Below are 22,967 nucleotides of genomic sequence, written 5' to 3' on the forward strand. Positions count from 1 at the left end.
CACTGCATGGTCACTCTTCTGATTAGAAGCAGAGTGTCTGCCTTGGTTATGATACATTTGTTACCAGATTCAGCATTCCCAAACCCTGGTCCCCTCCATGACATGCCATTTCAGGTAATTAACCCTTAGCAACTGTATAAATTCCACTTGCATCTTGCCATGCCTCCTTTCCTCCCTCCAATCTATGTCCTCATAGTTGAAGTCCCCCCCCCCATGATAATTGCTTGGCCTGGCCTATTAAATTAATAATAATAATTAAATTTTACAACCAGTAAAATTTAATCACATTAAATCTTCAGTACCCCACCTACTATCCTATTCCCTTCTATCCTCCCTGAAAATATAATATATATAATACACTTACATTCTATCCCTGTAATTATATCATTTTCTGTCAACCAGGTCTCACTGATGCCTATAATTTTTGGTCAAGTTGAACTGACCAATGCTAAAAACTCCTCTTATTTATTTTTGATGCTTCTTGCATTCATGTATGTGCATTTCAACATCCTCTTAGACCAACAGTTCCCTTTGTTTAATGTCATTACCAACCAACTCAAATATGAAACCTGTGAAACTGCATTCAGCTATGCACAAACATTTCTGTAAACACACACACACACACTCATTGTTCTCAGGGGGTGGCTGAACCCACACTTGACTACATTACACCAACCCTCAATACTTCTAGTCTGCTTGATTTTGCACTTTCAACCTCTTACCGAAGAACACTTTCTCCAAACATCTAACAACAAAACCATTCAAATAAAGTCCATTAAGCATACAAATCCCTTTGCCCATCAAATTTGTTGCATATATTTATAAACTGTACACAATTCCTCCTTCACAATCTTCTCATTGACTCATTAGCAACCATGGCCCTTCTTCTCAATTCAATCCTATTATACTGAGGCAGTAGACTCACAATCTCCACGTTCTCACTCTTTATTTTCACTTTTATCAGCAACTCTTTCATATCTTTTCTCAATGCACATTTCTCACACTTTCAAATTATTTGTTCCAGTCAAAACAATCAATTCTTTGACTTCTCCCTTCTGCAAATTATGGCTTCACTAATATTCTTGATCTTTGCACCTGGGAAACATACTTTCAGCATTTTCTCATAAGTATACCTCTTATCATTGAATCTCGATATAATATGTTCTCCTTACCCACAGTTTCTTGCACTTTCATTCTATTCCCATTCACTTTTTCTTTCATTCTTCCTTCTCATGTACCATACAACAATCATTTCTCCAACTCACATTTTGTCCTGTGAAGGACACTGTGTAAGCATACTATTTCACTTCTTACTGTCACCTAATCATTCACATTATCTACAGCCACTTCATTCATGCTCTCATTCATGTTTTTTGTATCGTTCACTTCTTTCACATTCCCTACAACACTTTAACTGTCTTGTTTTACCTGATTAATATTTGTTACTTTATTCTCCAGCTTTCCATGACTCACATTTCTTGCACTTGCACAAGAAGCACTTCCAATACATTCTCTCTCCACTCTTGCTTTCGTACCATAAACCTTTCACTCTTGCCAATGAGTACACAGAACACACGCACATTACATCATATGAAATCTCTCATGCTAAAGTTCGTGAATAAGAAAGCCTTGGCAGCTATTTTCTTTGTACACATTGGTACCATGAAAAATGCTTTCTCAACAATATTGTTTACTAAATTATTTCACAAAGAATAAATGCATGCAACTTACATTCTAAAGTAATTAAAATACTACTAAAAATATTTACTAACATTATTAATATTCACTGAAATAAATACTTATCTGTAAGCTATGTGCAGCACCACAATAAAAATTTAAAAAAAATCCATGAAAATGCATTAAAAGACTAATATAATGATTAAGAGGCAAATATGTCATTTGCTGCTTCAAGATTTTTTTTTTTTTCCCTGCAGACACACTAAACTTGTGCTTTTGTATATCTTATTATTATTATTATTATTATTCAGGCCTCCATGGAGTCAAAAGACTCATCGCAGGAGGGTCTTTCCTAGGAAACACAAAATCTATCATACCTCTCCTTAAACTCATTGACTGTTCTCACTCTCACTACTCTATCACACAATGCATTCCATGGTTCAACCAACCTCCATGAAAAGAACACACTCTTCACTCTCTGCTCACAGCTTCCTTTTATAACTTCCAGGGATGGCCCCTTTTCATCACTCCTTCCTGCTATTCAACCAAGCGAAAGAACTCCCCAGTGTTAGCCCTATAACCACCTCTCAACAGTTTAAAAGTCTCAATCATATCACCTCTCCTTCTTCTATCTACCAAACTCTGTAGTCCACATTCCCTCAGCTGATCCTCATAACTAACATTGTACAATCATGAAACCATCTTTGTTATCTGCCTCTGTACCCTTTTCACAGTTAATTTATCCCCTTCAAATGCTGGGGACCAAATCTGAGAACAATAGTCTAAGTGTGGTCTGATCAGGGTCTTATACAACGGAATGATACCTCTTTTATCTCTGCAGGTCAGCGTCCTTCTCAATATTGCAGCAATCCTCTAGGTTACCTTCACTACCTTCGTAATATGTCCCCTGAATTTCAGGTTTCTATCAATCATCAACCCCAGATCTCTTGTCTCCCCTACTTCCTCCAGAAGAACTCCTCCAATAGAGTATGAAGTGTCCCATCGATGTGTCCCAAACCTAAAGACCTTACATTTTGCTGCATTAAACTGACGTCCCCCATTCATTTGCCCATCTGTCCAGCTTATTCAAATCCTCTTGCAGGGCTACACCACATCTGCACTATTGCTAATAATCCTTCCCAGCTTCACATCATCTGCAAACAACTGACAATGTAATTTATATAAAGGTTAAACAATATAGGTCCCAATACAGAGTCCTGTGTGACCCCCCACTTGTAACCTTCTGCCTCTTTGATATTGCTCCACCATACACAACTCTCTGATACCTATCGGACAGCCAATCCTGAATCCAGTTGACAAACCTGACATCCAAACTCATGTGCTGCACATTAAATATCAGCTTCTTAAATATCATATCTACACAAGAGAAATCATATTCAAATCCAAGAAGTCTATGTTGAGAAATAAGGCATGTGCTTGGGAAATTACGAAGGAATATTTGTTAGCAGCAATAGTAATCTGTTAATGAAATAAAGAGCCAAAAGGCTTCACTTCGGCGATGTTAAAATTATTTAAATTAAGGGGATATTTAATCCCACATTATTTCAAAGCCGAATAAGAAAACTCTAAGATAGAAATCGAAGAGTTTCATGCCGAATATAACAAACTATAAAAGTTCGGCGAGTCCAAGCATGAGCAAACAACTGGGCGGTACAATAACGGCCAACTCATTGTAAAGGTGGCTTTTAAATCTTCACAACGAGTTGCCCGGTATTGTACCACTCAGGTGTTTGATCACGCTTGGACTCGCTGACCTTTTATAGTTTGCTATATTCGGCATTAAACTCTTTGATTTCTATCTTAGAGTTTTCTTATTCGGCTTCGAAATAATGTGGGATTAAATATCCCCATAATTTAAATAATAGTAACCTGTATTCCACAAGTGTAGAAGAAGACACAATTTGGTGTAAAGTGGATGACAAACAATATTAAACAGGAACTGCATGTGAAAAAGAGACTACAGAAGAGATATAAGGAGACAGGTGAAGAGCAGATGCATGAAGAAAATAAGACACAGTCCAGGGGAGTGACAAGTATGGTAAGGAAGGCGAAACTGGAATATGAGAAGAGTTTGGCCCTAAGATCGAAAGAAAATCCTAGGGAATTTTTTAGCTATGTGGCCAGTAGGAGGAGAAATGATTGTGGAAGAATGACATTGTGGGATAAAAATGGGAATAGAGTAACTGATGTAGGAGACATAGTGAAATTGTTCAATGAACACTTTATTGGTGTATTTCATCCTGGATTAGTAAATTTTAATACTAGAGGGATAGGGCAGGTTCGAGGTTTAGAGGTGCAGGAGGAGAGCGTGTTCCAAATACTGAGTACTCTGGATGTCAGTAACGCTACGGAACTAGATGGTATGTCACCACAAGTTTTGAGAGAATGTGCTAAAAAACTGACAGCTCCTTTGACCTGGCTTTTCAATGAAAGTCTGGCTACAGGAAAGGTACCCAGGAAAAGGAAGGAGGATAAGATAGTGTCACTGCATAAGGTCATTAGCAGACAGGAAGTGTCTAATTATAGCCCAGTTTATGTGTCATCAGTAGTTGTTAAATTCTTGGAGAAATTAGTGAGGGATGGTATACAGCATTGGGTAGATGAGAGTAATGTTATCTGTGAGAGTCAACATGAATTTGTGAAGGGACACTTTTGTTTTAGTAATATGCTAGCCTTTTATAATAAAGTTACAAGAGCAGTGGATGAAGGAAAGGCATATACTGCTATTTTCTTGGATTTAGTGAAAGCATTTGACAGGGTGCCACATGATAAGCTGATATTTAAGTTGCAGCACATGAGTTTGGATGTCAGGTTGGTCAACTGGATTCAGGATTGGCTGTCCAAATGGTATCAGAGAGTTGTGTATGCAGGGGCAGTTTCAAGGAGACAGAGGGTTACAAGTGAGGTCCCACAAGGTTCAGTACCGGGACCTATATTGTTTAACTTTTATATCAATGACATTGTCAGTGGATTGCAGGGGGGATATTCAGTTGTTTGCAGGGGATGTGAAGCTGGGAAGGGTTATTAGTAATAGTGCAGATGTGGTAGCCCTGCAAGAGGATTTGAATAAGCTGGATAGATGGGCAAATGAATGGGGATGTCAGTTTAATGCAGCAAAATGTAAGGTCTTGAGGTTTGGGACACATCGATGGGATACTGCATACTCTATGGGAGGAGTTAAACTGGAGGAAGTAGGGGAGACAAGAGATCTGGGGTTAATGATTGATAGAAATCTGAAATTGAGAGTACATATTGCAGAGGTGGTGACGGTAACACAGAGGATTGCTGCAATACTGAGGACACTGACCTGCAGAGATAAAAGGGTTATCATTCCACTGTATAAGATCCTGATCAGTCCACACTTAGACTATTGTTCTCAGATTTGGTCCCCAGGATTTGAAGGAGGGGATAAATTAACTCTGGAAAGGGTACAAAGGCAGATAAAACTATTTCAAAAATAGTTTCAGGACTGTACAATGTTAGTAATGAGGATTGGCCGAGGGAATGTAGACTGTAGAGTTTGGTGAATAGAAGGAGAGGTGATATGATTGAGACTTTTAAGCTGTTGAGAGATGGTTAGAGGGTTGACACTGGGAGTTCTTTCGCTTGGTTGAACAGTGGGAAGGAGTGATGCCAAGGGGCCATCCCTGGAAGTTACGAAAGGAAACTGTGAGGAGGAGGGTGAGGAGTGGTCTCTTTGCATGGAGGTTGGTTGAACCATGGAATGCATTGCCTGATAGAGTAGTGAGAGTGAGAACAGTCAATGAGTTTAAGGAGTGGTGTGATGGACTTTGTGTTTCCTATGAGGGACCTCCCTCGATGAGTCTTGATAGATTTGTGTTTCCTAGGAAAGACCACCTGCAATGAGTCTTTTGACCCCTTGGAGGCCTAAATAATAATAACAATAATAATAATAATATTTTATTATGCTGATTTTAATAAATACACTGAAGATATTTTTTTATTTACATTCTTGTATAATAATGGATTTTATTTAGTGACCATGTACTCTAAACCACATTGTTTATTTGTCTATTCATGCTTTTTTAACAGTATACTGACCTCATAACAGCCTATTTATTTTGTTCCTACTATGGTTTTATGAGGTAATACTGTTTAAACTAACAAGAATGATAACCAACATCGAATCTTGCAACAAATGATTATTTGTGGCATGCCACAAACCTTTTCAGTTTGATACCAAAAGCTTACATAAATACATAAATATACAGTATATGTCCATATTTATCATCAAAACACATATAAAACTGACCTCTTTCTCTTTGTCGTTGTCTGATTTTTTTTTTGAAAAGTTTAGTAAGAAAGCGAGTAAATTTATTTCCTTCTCCTAATGTTTTCTTGAATGCTGCATGAATTTCTTCTTCTTGTTTTTTTAAAATAGTCACAAGAGACTGGGAGTCAGTCATGTCTTGATTTATATCTACTAACTATAAAATTATTTTATGAAACACAAGCAAATACAAACAATTAACTTAAAGAAATATACAGGTAGTCATAAAAGCAATATCGATAGTAATATTAAATTCATCATAAGCCAAAGAAAATAAACACTTTTAAAAAAGAAGGCTTTATTTTTTATTTTAAAAACAAAACTTGAAGATTGTTTCAAGGCTGAGAGCTCTTAAAGAATTCTTATTATTATTTATTATTCTCTTTTTCCTATGTCTAATCCAAAATTTTTTTTTACATTATCTTGAAAGCAATCAATAGTTGGCTACCTAGAGAATTAAATAAAATTTCATATTCAAAGTAGGATAAAATGTATTCTCTGCATTCAGTTTGGAACAATCAGACCATTTTTATTGGAAAAATTAAATAACAGCAATAATACCACTCTGGCTGGATAAAATTTAATTAAATTTGATATTTAGAATTTCAACAAAAATTTGTGCAGTCATCTCAATTTTGTTTTCAAACAGACCATTTTTAGTGGTAAAATTAGGCAAAACAAAATTTATATATCTACTAACCACTCGGCCGAATGGTTAGCGTATCCGCTCCCCAGCCAAAAGGCTGCGGGTTCAAATGCTGCTGTGGGCATGGATATTTGTGATTGTCTGCAGAAATACTGGTGGTGGTCAGTGATAGATGGTGTTGGTGTAGTTGCAGTCAGCTGGTGGATTGTGAGTGGTGGAGACAGAGTTGCAGAGCAAATGCCCTCTCTTGATGAGTCTTTGGATTCCCTGGAGGGCACTAATAATAATAATAATAATGCATAAACAGCTCTATATTCATGTATGGCAACAATGAAAGAAGTCTGCTTGTAATTACAATCAGACCATAAATTATTTTTCAGGAAATTATTACAACATTAAGAAATTACAACTGAATATTAATGATAATAACTTTAATTAACATTTCCTAAACCCATATTTTGGCAATGCTACATTGCCATCATCGGGGATCAGGGATCACAGAACAATAATATGTGCAAAGAGGCACTAACAGTGGGTAAATGAATGTGGTTAAATTAGGTGTTCTTGGCCATTGGGCTGAAAATCTGAGGATGAGTGATTCCTAAATTGGAAGTTTCATGTGCCCAAATTTTTTAAGGTTTAGAAAGTTTCTCAGAGCTGAGGCAGATTACAGGAATAGTTTGTCATATTTGTATTCGCTGTGGTGCAACAGAGTGGCCTAGTGTATCCTGTGGTGGATGCCCAAAGCATGGTCAGCATGGCTGTGTAATGGTGGAACCAGATGTAGTCCATGTGTTCAGAAACACTGATACTGGCTGCCTTGCCTGTTTGACCATAGTAGGAACAGTTTGCAATTGCAAGGGAAATAGTTGGTCTAGGGAATGTGGCTGGTCGTTGGTGAAGTGAATAAGGGATACCAATTTTTTTATGTAGTTTATAAGTGGTTGTAAGGTTGTATTTTTTTTATTAATGTTGCTAATTTTTTGGATGTTCCCCTGATATATGGAATGGTGATAGATAATATATAATCTGTGTTCTGAATGTAAGAAGGCAGGGTCACAGTGATGGGGTTTTAATATATTTTGGATTTTGTGGGGTCTATAGCTATGAAATTTATTTGAAAGTATTAAGATTGTGGCTATGAAAGTATTAAGATTGTGGTAAAGTTCAGTAGTTAGGTCACTGCTATCAGAACTGATTAATTTTGTGCTGTTATATAGGTTTTTTTTTTTTTAATTCCATATTGTTGGGGGGGGGGGATACTGTTAGTGTGTGTGTGACTGCCAGTATGTGTGAGTTTTCTATAAACAGAGAATGCCAAGGATTCACCAGGTTGGCATGTAATCAGAGTTTCTGGGAACAGGAGAATGTTGTTGTTTTCCTCTTCTAAGGTAAACTAGATCCTGGGATGTTGATTGTTAAGATGTGTTAGGAAAATATTGAGGGTATCCAGGCCATGTATTCAAATGGAGAACACATCATCTACATAGAACAGCCAAATATTGGATTTATATGGGGCAGAGTTTAAAGCATTCTCTTCAAAGGTCTCTCTATGAAGTAGCTAGTGGTGGGGAAAGTAGCCCTTGTTCCTCCCCTCTATCTGTTTGCAGAATTTGCCAAATGAAACAGCCAGAGTTCATGGTGAACTGAAACAGGAAATATTCCATAAGGTTCAACGTGTGTTTAAGTGTGTCATTAGTGAATTCAAAACGACCATCATGTCAGTGTATTAGAGTGTGAGGTTTCTATACTAGCTTTAAAGTAGGCTAAGTTTTTTATGTGTTAAGGAGAGCTGCTAGTATTTGTGAGAGCACTTCAGCTAAATGTTTGGTTAATTTGTATGTGTGTGAATCAATGCCATCCATAATGGAACATAATGGCACAATTTTCTTATATATTTTTGGTAGCTCATATATTTGGGAGAAAGGGAGTCTAGAGTTATACAGTTTTACTTTATTGGTGACATCGACAGGGAATCTTGCAGACTTGTAGTGGATTTATATAGAAGTATAACATCATTGGCATAAAGCAAAGAGCTGAGATTAACATCTCCAATTTTGATATCAGGTTTAATACCATTTTCGTTCATAATGTGATCCATATAGATAATGTGATCCTTGTCTGACACCAGATTTTGCATTAAACTACCTTCCTGTACTTCCTTCAATTCTAACTGCTCACTTACAACTCAAATAAAGACTAAGTATTGCTTGATATAATGCCCCCATTGACACCATATAACTGTAGCGTTTCGAAAAGCTTCACTTTTGGCACCTTCCCATATGCCTTTTCCAGATCTACAAAACTTAAATAGAGATCTTTGTTATATTCCCATGATTTCTCAACTATCTGTCATAAAGTGAAAATCTGATCCTGACAGCCTCTATTTGGCCTGAATACAGCTTGTTCTTCACCAAGCTTCTCTTCCAAAATCCTTCTCAACTGTTTCTCAAGTATACTTACATATATCTTATCAGGAACACTGAGTAGAGAAATACCTCTGTAATTCTCACATTCAGTTTTATTTCCCTTTTTATATAGGGTACTAAGAGAGCTCTACTCCATTCATCTGGAATTCGTCCCTCTGTCCAGGCCTTCTGAACTATGCAGTGCAGCCACTGTAAGACTTTTATACCTCCATATTTGAGCATTTCTGGTCAAATATCTACTCCTGATGCCTTTCCACATTTCAGGCTTTTGATGGCTTTTTCTAATTTAAGTATGGATATATATTCCTGATGGCATGCCTGGTCAGTGTTTTTTACCACTGTGCTGTCACTGATTGTTTCATTTAGCAATTTTTCAAGGTAATTACTCCATACTTCAAGGATATCCTTTTCTTCTGTTTAAATGTCATCTTTACCATTTTAATTCCTTTTAGCACTCTTTCCTCCATTTCTGAGCTTCTTCAACAACCTCCATAATATCTTGCCACTTTCTTGATATTTATTTTCTATGTTCTTACCAAAGTCTTCTCATGACTTTTGTTTAGCTAGTTTTTACAGTGTTTAGCTTTCTTACATTTGTCTATGTATTCTCTAAGAACACAAGCTGACTTATTTGACAGGAACTTTATGCTTTCTTCTTTACCTTCACCGCCTGTTTAACTTACTGTGTCCACCATGGAGTTCTGATTTTTCTATCCTTACAGACAACCTCACTACATGCCTCTCTGGCTGAATCAATCAGTGTTTTCTTGAGGGCTTGCCACTGAATCTCCAAGGTTTGGTTGCTGTTCTCAAATTCTTTCATTTTTTCTTCAATAATCTTTGTGTATTTTAGTGTACAGTTCACATCTGAGAGCTGCTCAACTTTTATTCGCTTTAAAACTTTCTTACATGTTATTCTTTTCAATATGAAATTCAATTTCATCCTGCTCAAGACTAAATAGTGATCATTTCCAATTTCAAATCCTCTGTACACTCTGGTGTCCTGCACCAGGGAGAAAACATCACTATCAACAATAACATAGTCAATGAGACGTTTCTTATTTCTTGCCTCTTCTCTCCATGTGAATTTGTGCACATTTTTATGTTGGAACATGGTGTTAGTAATAACCAGTCCATGTCCTGAGCAGAAATCCAACAGGTATTTGCCATTATTATTAGCTTTGCTCTTTTCTCCAAATTTTCCCAATATAATTTTGTATGTCTGACAATCATTTCTTACTCTGCTATTTAGATCCCCAACAAGGACCAACTTTTCCTTTTTATTATTATTATTATTACCCAAGACCCCATGGAATCAAAGATTCATCCGAGAGGTCTTTTTATCATACACAGCTCATCATACCGTGCTTCAAACACACTCAAATTCTCTGCTGACACCACACTCTCAGGCAAGACATTCCAATCATTCAAAACTCTGCATGAAAAAAACTGCTTCTCACTCCCCTACTCACATCCTCTTTATACAGTTTCCAGGGATGACATCTGGTTTCCCCTGATCTCCCACAATTTTCTGTAGAACCTCTCCAACCCTCTCCTCTTTCATTGTGTAAGTTTCATTGTCTAAAGCCTCAAAAAATTCCTCCACTTCTACCTTAGTAGAACCTTGTGTGGGACCATAGGCACAAATAAGTCTCATTGTCCAGTTCCCCATTCTCGTATATGCTTACATTACTCTACTTGAGACCGCCCACCATTCAAGAAGATTAGCCTCGTACTAGCCATAGTATTTAGTGTTGAATACACTAAATACTATGGCTACTCCTTCTATTCCTTGATTGTCATTGCCTGAATATAACATTTTGTTTAATAGAAATATTCTGGTTATGTGACCGCATGTTTATTAGAGAACTGTTTTTAAAAAACTAAACAATTACTAAAAATAATCCGACAAGTTTCGTCAGTCGTAAGACTAACATCTTCAGGGGTAAAAACTAACAGTTTAAAGCACGAACTATAAGAAATTATGAAAAACAAGTTCATTTGTTGGTATTATGAACATCAAAAAGTTTGTTAAAAACTGAATAACAGATGTATACAACTGTTAATGTGTGTTAGTTATTATTATTATTATTATTATTATTATTATTATTCAGGCCTCCATGGAGTCAAAAGACTCATCGTGGGAGGTCCTTTCTAAGAAACACAAGTCTATCAAGACTCATTGAGGGAGGTCTGTTCTAGGAAACACAAAATCTATCATACCACTCCTTAAATGCATTGACCATTCTTGCTCTCACCACTCCATCAGGCAATGCATTCCATGGTTCAACCACCCTCCATGTGTAAATAAACCACTCCTCACCTTCTTTCTCACAGTTTCCTTTCGTAACTTCCAGGGATGGCCCCCTTGTCATGACTCCTTCCTGCTGTTCAACCAAGTGAAAAAACTCCCCAGTGTCAACCCTGTAACCACCTCTCAACAGTTTAAAAGTCTCAATCATATCACTCCTTCTTCTTCTATCCACCAAACTCTGCAGTCCACACTCCCTCAGCCAATCCTCGTAACTAACATTGTACAGTCCCAACACCATCTTTGTTATCTGCCTTTGTACCCTTTCCACAGTTAATTTATCCCCTTCAAATCCTGGGGACCAGATCTGAGAACAATAGTCTAAGTGTGGTCTGATCAGAGTCTTATACAATGGAATGATAACCATTTTATCTCTGCAGGTCAGTGTCCTTCTCATTATTGCTGCAATCCTGTGTGTTACCTTCACTACCATTATTACCAACTATTATAATAACGGAATTAACTCGTAAATTATTCTTTATTCGTAGAATTTTCACCTGAGTATCACAGGCATCATCAGTACAGATGCAAGATATCACACAGATATTAAATAATAACTGTTATATTCACAAAGCGCCACCTAAGTAGCTAAAGTTAATTTTCTTAAATTTAATTAATTAATTATTATTATTATTTATTTATTATTTTTTTATTATTTTAGTTATTTAATTATTAAATAATAATTCTTTAATTATTCAATTATAATAATTAATTTTTTTTTAATATATATATATGTGTATACAATTATATGCTAGGAAAGATTTGCTACTATCTCCCACAAGGGGGAAAGACGTAGACCATCGGATCTGTTTAGGTTAGGGGAATGAAGTAATGTTTCGCATGTTTCTTTGTATAGCCGTTCCATTAGAAACCGACTTTTGTGAATGACTTTTGTCTTGTTCCACTTAACTCTATGTCTGGTGTTGATGGCATGTTCTGCAATTCCAGACTGTTCGGGTTCAAGGTCCTGGATGTAGGACTGGTGTTCTTCTAACCAGACCTGAGCAGATCTTCCTGTTTGTCCAAAATATGATAATCCACATGAGCAGGGAATCTGGTAGACACCTGGATAGCTGAGATGTGGGAGCATGTCCTTTGGAGACATTAGGAACGTGGAGATTTTTCTGACGGGTCGAAAAGTCACACAGATATTTAGTGGTTTTAGCACTTTAGCTTGCATTCACTAGCCCCTTGTACATAGGGGATAGGTATACGTGTAGGTTCTTCTGCTTGAAGAGGATGCTGGAGCACGACTACTTAAAAGCTCTTTTTATGAAGGACTTCTTATAGCCATTGGATGTGAAGGAGGAATTAATATACTGTAATTCTTTTTGTAAAAGTTCTTCTGAAGAACAAAAAAGAGGGGGCTCTATGAACTAGTGTTTTTATAGTACCTGCCTTTTGGCTTGGATGGTGATGTGATTCAGCATGGATGTACTGGCCTGTATGAGTGTCTTTCTTATAGACTGTGAATTGTAGATAACCATCTGGTTGGCAAAGAATCAAGAAGTCTAGAAATGCTAACTGCTTATTTACTTCTACTTCTAGGGTGAACTGGATCCTTGGATGAAGTGCATTAATTTTTGAGGGAAACTGTTGTAGTTCTTCTGAGGTGCCCTTCCATATGGCAAAAATGTCATCCACATATCTGAACCAAATGTTAGGTGTGGGTGTAATGTTGTCAAAGATACGCTGTTCGAAATTCCCCATGAAGTAGTTGGCAATAGCAGGAGATATTGGATTACCCATTGCTGTCCTTTCAATTTGTTGGTATAACTGGTTTTTGAAGGAAAAATAACCGGACTTTATTACAAATTCAAATAATTTGACAATGTCTGGAGGAAATTCTTAGTGTAGTAATTCTACACCGTCCACCAATGGAATATTCGTAAATAGCGAAACAACATCTAGACTAATGGAATTGCTGTCCCTTCGATTTGTTGGTATAACTGGTTTTTGAAAGAAAAATAACCGGACTTTATTACAAATTCAAATAATTTGACAATGTCTGGAGGAAATTCTTGGTGTAGTAATTCTATGCTGTCCACCAACGGAACATTCGTAAACAGCGAAAGAAAGAAACATGTGAAACATTACTTCACTCCCCTAGCCTAAACAGATCTGATGGTCTACATCTTTCCCCCTTGTGGGAGATAGTACTTTATAAAGCAGCAAATCTTTCCTAACACATAATTGTATACACACATATATATTTTAAAAAAATGAAATTATTATAATTGAATAATTAAATTTAAATAATTTAAAAAAATAAAATAAAATAAAAAATACATAAATAATAATAATAATTAAATAAATTTAGGAAATTTAACCTTAGCTACTTAGGTGGCGCTTTGTGAATATAAGTAATTGTTTAATTAGCCTTCTACCTGTACTGATGATGCCTTGTGATACTCCGGTGAAAATTCTACGAATAAAGAATAATTTACGTGAGTTAATTCCGTTATTATAATAGTTAGTAATATGTCTACTCACGGTATTTCCTTACTGAAACCTTCACTACCTTTGCAATATGCCTGCTAAATTTTAGGTTTCTATCAATCATCAAACCCAGATCTCTTGTCTCTCCTACTTCCTCCAGTTTAACTCCTCCCATAGAGTATGCAGCATCCCATCGATGTGTCCCAAACCTCAAGACCTTACATTTTGCTGCATTAAACTGACATCCCCCATTCATTTGCCCATCTATCTAGCTTATTCAAATCCTCTTGCAGGGCTACCACATCTGCACTATTACTAATAACCCTTCCCAGCTTTGCATCATCCACAAACAACCGAATATCCCCTTACAATCCATGGACAATGGCATTGATATAAAGGTTAAACAATATAGGTTCCAGTACTGAGCCCTGTAGAACCCCACTTGTAACCTTCTGCCTCTTTGATATTGCTCCACCATACACAACTCTCTGATACCTATCAGACAGCCAATCCTGAATCCAGTTGACCAATCTGACATCCAGACCCATGTGCTGCAACTTAAATATCAGCTTATCATGTGGCACCCTGTCAAATGCCTTCGCCAAGTCTAAGAAAATTTCAGTATATGCCTTTCCCTCATCTAATGTTCTTGTAACTTTATTATAAAAGGCTAGCATATTGCTAAAACAAGAGTGCTCCTTCACAAATCCATGTTGACTCTCACTGATAACATTACCCTCATCTGCCCAATGCTGTAATGGTCCCTTCACTACTTTCTCCAAGATCTTACTAACTACTGATGACACACAAGGTCTATAATTACACACTTTCAGTCTGCTACCGCCCTTTTGCAATGGCACTATCTTACCTTCCTTCCATTCCATGGGCACCTTTCCCGCAGCCAGACTTTCATTGAAAAGCCAGGTCAAGGGCTATCAGTTCCTTCACACATTCTCTCAAAACTCGTAGTGAAATATCATCCAGTCCCACAGCTTTACTAACATCCAGAGTACTCAGTATGTGGAACACACTCTCCTCCTGCACCTCTAAACCTCGAACCTGCCCTATCCCTCTAGTATTCAAATCGACTCCTCCAGGATGAAATACTCCAATAAATGTTCATTGATCAATTACACTACGTCCTCTGCATCAGTCACTCTATTCCCATTTTTATCCCACAATGTCATTTTTCCACAGTCATTTCTCCTCCTACTGGCCACATAGCTAAAAAATTCCCTAGGATTTTCCTTGGATCTAAGGGCCAGTCTTTTCTAATATTCCAGTTTTGCCTTCCTTACCATACCAGTCACTCCTATGGCCTGTGTCTTATATTCTTCATGCATCTTGTCTTCATCTGTCTCCTTATATCTCGTCCATAGCCTCTTTTTTGCATGTAGCTCCTGTTTAATATTGTTTATCATCCACTTTACTCCAAATTGTGTCCACTTATTCACTTTACTTTACTCCGAATTGTGGAATACAACTTACCATTGCTGCTAACAAATATTCCTTCACAATTTCCCAAGCACTAATGATATCCTGGCCTTCCAATTCCTCCCTCCACGAAACTTCCCCAAGTTGACGTCTAAGACTATTATAATCACCTGCTTTATAATTCCACATACGTTCCGGTATTTGGAGACAATGCTATTTGTTGTCGCATTCTGTGGTTCATGCTCACTCTGTTCGAGGTATGAAGTGGGTGAATTTTTAATAAACGATGACCAAACTTGATTTAAAATCAAACCTTGGTTTTTGTTGCATTGCATAGGAATTTTAATCATATTTGCTGCCTCTTTGAATTTTCCTGTGAAACAATTCTTATCAATATAGGACATGTTTGTTCTATCCCAGAGTACATCATGACCAGTAGAAGCTGTGTGATATGCTAAGCCAGATTTATGTTCTCTCTTCTTTTGTACATCCTTTTGATGTTCGCTCATGCAGATTTCCCCCGAAAAAACCAGGAGTTTATAATATTCATTATTCCTGTGGCATCTGCTATGTAGGCCAGACAGGGAGAATGAATATTATAAACTCCTGGTTTTTTCATTGAGTAATGTGGGGGTTTCAGAGGATGAAGAAATCTTGATATTTTTCCAAGTGGCAGGAAAGTCACTTTTATGTTGTACTTGTAGAGTAATTTGGCTAATTTATCTGTTACATTCTTGATATAAGGAAGAGTGACTGCATTCTCGAAGTCTTGTTTATTTAAGTTTTTTTTTTTGTAGGTGCTGTATTGAGAATTTTTTTAGTCATCTTAGTTGTGTAACCATTCAGTTGTAGGATCTGTGTTAAATATTGTATTTCTTCCTTCTGCATTTCTTCTGTACTGGGATTATTGTATGCTTTATCCCTTAAGATTTTTATTAGGCCTATTTTTTGCTTGGGGTGGTGGTGTGAGGTAGCATAAAGAAATCTTCCTGTGTTTGTCGGTTTTCTATAGATGGAGAATGATAACCTGTTTTTTTCTTTCATTTATTTCTATAAGGATGTCTAGGAAAGGCAGTACATCCTTTCCTTTCCTTTCCGTTCGATGACCAAACTTGATTTAAAATCAACTTTGGTCATTGTTTATTAAAAATTTATCCCTTAAGGTTTTTATTAGGCAATTTATTAGGAATAGTTTTTATTAGGAATATTTCTATTTAACTGCTTAACCACAGAAACCTATGCATGAATAATATTTTGCATTTATTGCTCAGAAATATCTCACCAGTTTTTTCCTTTTTTGTTTCAGTCACCCCTATTATGTCGATCTGGTACTTATCCAATTCCTCAGCTTGTTCAATTTCTTTGTCATTCAGGCTTCTTATGTTGATAGTACTGATCTTGAACTGTGGAGATTTTGAGTTGGGGTGGGTTTTAGGATGATAGATTTACATCGGTATTTTTTTGAGGCTGCTGAGGATTGAAAGCTGAGTTTTTTAATAGATTATCATCATACCTCTGAATGTGCTGACATCTTATTGTTTGAAACTCTTTTTTTCTACTAGAATTACAATCAGGCAAAAGAATCTGAAATAAAGTAACCATTTTGTTCTGGTTGGATGCAATTTAGTATTTAGAATCATGACTAAAATTTGCCAAATTATCTTAATTTTTTAATCAAAACATCTTTAGTGGCAAAATTAGGCAAAGTCAAAATTAAATCTACAGTAAAGAAGACAGACTGTGATAATGAACATCACTAAATACAAGAATGCTATTATAAAATATACAATTTTCAAAATTTTTTTGATAATTTCCTTACTTGTTTAGAATTTGATTCTGAAAATGATTAAAAATATTGCTATGTAGCAAGTGACATTTTTTCCATCTTGGCACACTTGACTGAATGGGGAAAAAGTAGAAGGGAAAACAGGATCTCACGATATAAGCTGGAAAAAAACTACATAAAATAGTGCTTGTGGGAGGGGGTAATCATCCCACCCTCAAAGCTAAGCTGATGAAATCTAAGCAGAGAAATTCATAAATGGCAGCAGCCATATATAATATAATAGAAAATTAAGTTTCTTATCCACTTATATTAAATTTAGTTTAATCCTTTATCCAAGTGTGAGCAAACAAAGTTTGCGCCTGAAAGTATCTTCAGGACTGGGTTAAGGTGATACAACTGGGTTAAGGATAGGAGTGTTGGTAGCTTGCTCCACCTTTGCAACGAGTTGCCCTGGTGTTGTATCACCTTAACCCAGTCCTGAAGATACTTTCAGGCGCAAACTTTGTTTGCTCACACTTGGATAAAGGATTAAACTAAATTTAATATACTCTAACCAAGTGGAAAATAAACTTTCAACTTCTTATCCACTTGTCAATCTTTCAAAATTGTAGCAATCCTCTGCATTGCCTATATTACTTTTATGTCTCCTGAACTTCACTTCATGGACACTGTCATTCTCCAAGTTGTTCCTCTCTAGTTTCTTGTGAAATCTAATCAATATAACATCCCTGTAAAATCTTTTCAATCCAAATTTAAATATTCTTCCTCTTAGCAAAATGAACAATATTCAGTATCTTTTTACTAAATAAAGAGCCAAAAGGCTTCAATTTGGTGATACAAAATTATATAAACCAAGTGGATATCAAAACCAGCAGAAACTTTTATAGTTTCTGCATTTGGCTTTGAAATAATGCTGGATTCGATATCCACTTGATTTATATAATTCAGTATCTTTTTCTATGCCATCAGTCATATGAAAGAATTTTTCAATGGCTGCATATGAGAATACTAGATATTTAACAAATTCTGCTGGTATATTTATTTTATGAAGATGAAACAAGAATGACATCGGGCTACAGGGGAAAAAAATTCTAAGTGGATGAAGGCAAAGGATTGTGTTTGCAGTATTAAGTACACTTTATGTTAACAAAGTGGTTAAGTTCAATGGGATATCATTATGCATTTTGAAGGAATGTGTTGAAGGAACTAACATCACCTTTGACATTATGACAAATGAATGGAGAAACAGCAATTACTCCAGTGATCAAAGCTTCAGAGCTGTTATTTATCATAAAACACAAAATTCAATTGATGAGAAGAGGAATCTATAAGGTGCAAAGTATGAATTTTGTTAAGAGAGATACTATGTTTCATAATCGTGTTACATTTTACAAAATGTAAAATGTAAGATGTATAAAGTATTACATCTGCACTGGATAAAGATGATAGATGAATACTATGGTCTTTCTTAATTGTGCAAAGTCATTTGAGAAAAAAATCACTCGATAGGCTTAAATAAAGTTGAATATGAGTGGATAAGAGACTCATAACAAAGACAAGAGAATGACTAGCAGATAGGTAGTTATCGATGAGTGTATATAAAGATGTATCATCTAGAAAAAGGGTCACAAATTAGTTTTCTTTGTGGTTTCTATCAGACAAAAAAAAAATTTCCTTGTTAAGGTCTCAGCTAGAACTTAATTAAACATCAATAGTCAAAATTAATTCAGTTCATATTGAATTCATTATTGCTGACTGAGGCATTTTTCAGTTTCATTTTATTAATTATTATTGCATAATTATGAAAACTATTTATCTTGTAAATTTAATTAACAAGAATACATCAATTAAACAAGATGTGATCAATCAATCAATGTTACAACTATATTAAAAATGATGATATCAGAAAAAGAACTTGAAATTATTAATATTCATACATTTAGAGACAATCTAAGATTATGTGGTCTCTTAGCAAAAAATGCAGTTTGAGGCAAATATGGCAAGGAAAAAATCAAGATGCAGCTAAGAGTGCTTTTGAAGATCAAATTGCAAGAGCTAATCCCATCATACAATGGATTGGTTAATCTTGTTGAAGGTTCAAATTTTGTTTGCTTGCATTTGGATAAAGGATGAAACCAAGAATATAATTTCTTGGCATCTTTAAGTTATAGTATAACAAAGCTAAAAAACTTTCAATTTGTTAATTGGAAACTTATATACCTTCTCATGCACTTCTAAACCTTTCTAAAATCTTAACCACTGCTGAACAAATATAAACTTGTCTACAGTCTGAAACATCCATTCTACCATAACAATGGCACTATCTCACCATTGGGGAAAATTTTCAGTGGCTAGACTTTCATTAAACAGCCAAGCCAATTTATCCTTGGTTTTAAACCTTCCCCATCCCTTTAGCAATGAAACGTACTTTTCCAGGATGAAATATTATAATAAATTGATAATTAAATAACTTGTCTATGTCATGTACAGTGGACATTCAATCAATATTTACATCTAACAAGATCGTTCAGATTTCACAAATTTCCTTGGATTCTTACATAATTTCATTAGATCATAGTACTAGTTCTTTATCTTCTTCCTATTCTGTCTTCCTTCCTAAACTGGTTACTTTCTTGATATGAGTTTTTAATTAATCATGAAACTGCTCTCCACCTCTTTCTCTCATTATATTTTTTCATAACCTCTTTTTCATCTGAATTTCTTGGTTTCATTAGTCATCCACTTTACACTGCATTGTGTTTTTTTTCTTTTTCAGTTGAGGTATGCAATTTGCCATTGCTGCTGATAATCATTTCTTAACTACCTCCCACATACTGCTGCATTCTGTCTCTCCCACCCTCCCCCTCAATTTCTTCCATCCATGATCTGCTCCAAACTGATTTATAAAACTATCATAATCACCTGCTTATAATTAATTCCACATAAATTCCTTTCTCCTTGATACTTCTACATGCCTATTCAACCTCTTTAGGTAAGGATTATATGGGCATTCTTGCTAACTAGCATAAGGATGATATTTCAGTTATGAATAGAAAATCTCATTAACCCAATATAAGACTCTTGATCCTTGTGTTCCCTATACCAAGACATCTCAAAAAAATTTGATAAACTCAGTTCCTTGTTACTATATGGTGTTTTCTCTTCACAAGTTATATTGTTATAGTTAAAATCTTCTATAATGATCACTTGTTTTGCATTTTCCAAAATAATCTGTCTAAACATTTTCTACTTAATATCCTCTGTGCTCCCTGGCTAATAGCAACATTCCACTAAATATCTATCCTGCTCTCCTCCATTTTATGCCATACAAAACTCGTCAGTATCATATCATTCCAATTCTCTATCCTGGGAGGACAGAACTCATCATCAATCATAAGAAACATTCCACACCTTATTTACTCTCCAAATCATGCTGGAGTGTTCTATTCCTGTCATCTTGTATCAATTAATCATCTTGCCCTCTGGTTCTACCATGATCTCCCACTATTTTCTGTAGAACCTCTCCAACATTGATCCTATAAACAACCCCTTACTAACTTCTAGATTTCTTTCATATCTCCCCCTCTTCCTCCTGTCAACCAGACTCTGCAAATTGCATCTTCTCAATCTTTCCTCATATTCGACATTCCATAAATTAGAAACTACTTTAGTCAGTTGCCTCTGGACCCTTTCTAACATCTCTTCATCCTTCTGAAAACCAGGTGACCAAATCTGGGCACAATAGTCCATGTGTGGCCTAATCAAAGCCTTATACAATGGAACAAGAATCTCCCTACTTCTACAAGTCAGTGTCCTCTGCATCATTCCCAGAAACCTTTGTGTTGTCTTCTCAATTTTGGCTATGTGCTCCCTAAATTTCAGACCCATATCCCCTATTACCACAAGATCTTTTATTTCTTCCACCTCCAACAATATATCCCCACCAAGCATAAATTCTGCATCCCATCTTTGTTTCCCAAATTTTAAAACCTTACATTTTGCCACATTGAACTCATATCCCCATTCCTGTGTCCAATCACTCAATTTATTCAAGTCTTCTTGTAAGGCCACAACATCTTCTCTAATTTTCATGGTTCATCCCAACTTTGAATCATCTGCAAACAATTGAATATCTCCATCCAAATCTTCACCAATATCATTAATATACAAGTTAAACAGTAATGGTCCTAAAACAGACCCCTGTGGCACACCACTAGTGACTTTCCTTTTCCTGGATATCGCTCCCCCCATACACAACTTGTTGATACCTATCAGACAGCCAGTCTCCAATCCAATGTACTAATCCAATATCCAACCTCATCCGCTCTAGCTTGACTATCAACTTATCATGCAGTAATCTATCAAAAGCCTTTGCGAAATCTAAGTACAGTAATACCCCGACTTACGCTACTCCGATTTACATGAATCCGGAGTTGCGCGGTTTCTTATGTATGTATTCCCATCCCACTTCATGCCTCACCACTAGTCATATCTTTCTGGCACCGGCCGCATTCGCCAGTGTCACACATATTGTGAACAAGCACTGACGTGTTTCGCGCAGTCTCCATTCATACACAATTTTTATAGTCTACAAATCTTGTGATTGTTTAATGTTATGTTCATGATAAAAATTTTATCGCATAAAAATAAATAATGTCATCCAAAAGAAGCAAGTCCGATTCTTCTACAGCTAGCAAGAAAAGAAAAACATTGACTTTGGAAACAAAACTCAACATTATTAGGAGTTATCAAAGCATTCAAAGCATACTATACACGGCGTTCGTTTGCAAGTCTGAATGAAGCTATGAGGCAAAATGAGAAACTGTCTATTAAAGAGTTTTGGAAACAGTTTAATGTTTTAGATGCTGTAAGGATTATTGGAGATTCTTGGGGTGAAATTTCCTAAAAAACCTTGAATGGTGTCTGGAAAAAACTTTGTCCATCCTTTTTTAAATGAGAAATGGAAATGTTGTCAGAAACTGATCAAGTTGCTGATGCAATAAGAAGAAATTGTCAACCTTGCCAGGCAATTAGATTTAGAAGTCGACAGTAAAGATGTCAGCCGGCTTTCAGACTCACATAAGAAGGAGCTTACAATCGACAAGCTCATAGAGATGCGTGAGCAAAGCGCTACTGAAGAGACCGAAACCTCAGATCCACTTCTACCAGAAAAGCACTTAACAACTGCAAAATTAAAAGAAGGTCTCAGCTTAATTAAGAAAGGTTTACGGATTTTGGAGGACACAGATTCTAATGAGGAATGAATTGTAGCTACCAGGCAAGGAATAAAAAAATCATTGGCTTGCTAGGAAGAAATTTTGCTTGACAAGAAAAAAACATTATGCCGTCAGACGAATCTATTACATTTTATGAAACCGTCAATGTCGAAATAATTTTCTTTATTTTATGTACAAAAAACTACAATTATGATTATATTTCTTAAAAAATATAGGTGTTTTTTGTAAACCTTTGGTCCCAATTAACTAATATTTTGTATGTTTGTATATTTAAATTACATGCAAAATTAAACCCCGAGTTACGCGAATTCGACTTACGTGCTTTTTGTTGGTCCCACATACCACACAACTTCAAGGTTTTACTGTACATTACTGTGTATCCTTCTCCCTGTCAAAGGAAGCAGTCACCTTATTGTAATAAGTAAGTAAATTACTAAAACATGACCTCCCTTTAGCAAATCCATCAGAGATAATAATATTGTTGTCAATCCAATTCTTGAGAACTCAACACTATGGATATAGGATACACCAGGACGTAGGGCTGACCACCTTATGCTGTGAACGGTTTGAGGTCCGATGATTAATAAACCCTCGACACCGCAAAGTTAAAGAGAGGAAAAGGAAGATGATGATGATGATCCAATTCTGGATCCTAGTTCTCACAAGCTTCTCTAACAACTTAACCACAACACCTGA

At 36.0% G+C, this 22,967-nt stretch overlaps 1 protein-coding gene across 1 annotated transcript in view; it reads right to left on the reverse strand.

Annotated features, from left to right (window-relative positions):
• LOC150095207 (cilia- and flagella-associated protein 44-like) overlaps positions 1 to 22,967 on the reverse strand; it is a 267,172-nt gene that overhangs the window by 158,592 nt on the left and 85,613 nt on the right. Inside the window, exon 5 of the mRNA XM_090410619.1 lies at positions 5,972 to 6,146. Within this exon, the coding sequence (XP_090266745.1) occupies positions 5,972 to 6,146 (175 nt within the window). The remainder of the gene's footprint in view (positions 1 to 5,971; positions 6,147 to 22,967) is intronic.

Source organism: Typopeltis vanoorti, chromosome 20, assembly GCF_054136105.1.
Source record: "Typopeltis vanoorti isolate ZY-2024b chromosome 20, IOZ_Tvanoo_1.0, whole genome shotgun sequence".
Classification (NCBI taxonomy): Eukaryota; Metazoa; Arthropoda; class Arachnida; order Uropygi; family Thelyphonidae; genus Typopeltis; species Typopeltis vanoorti.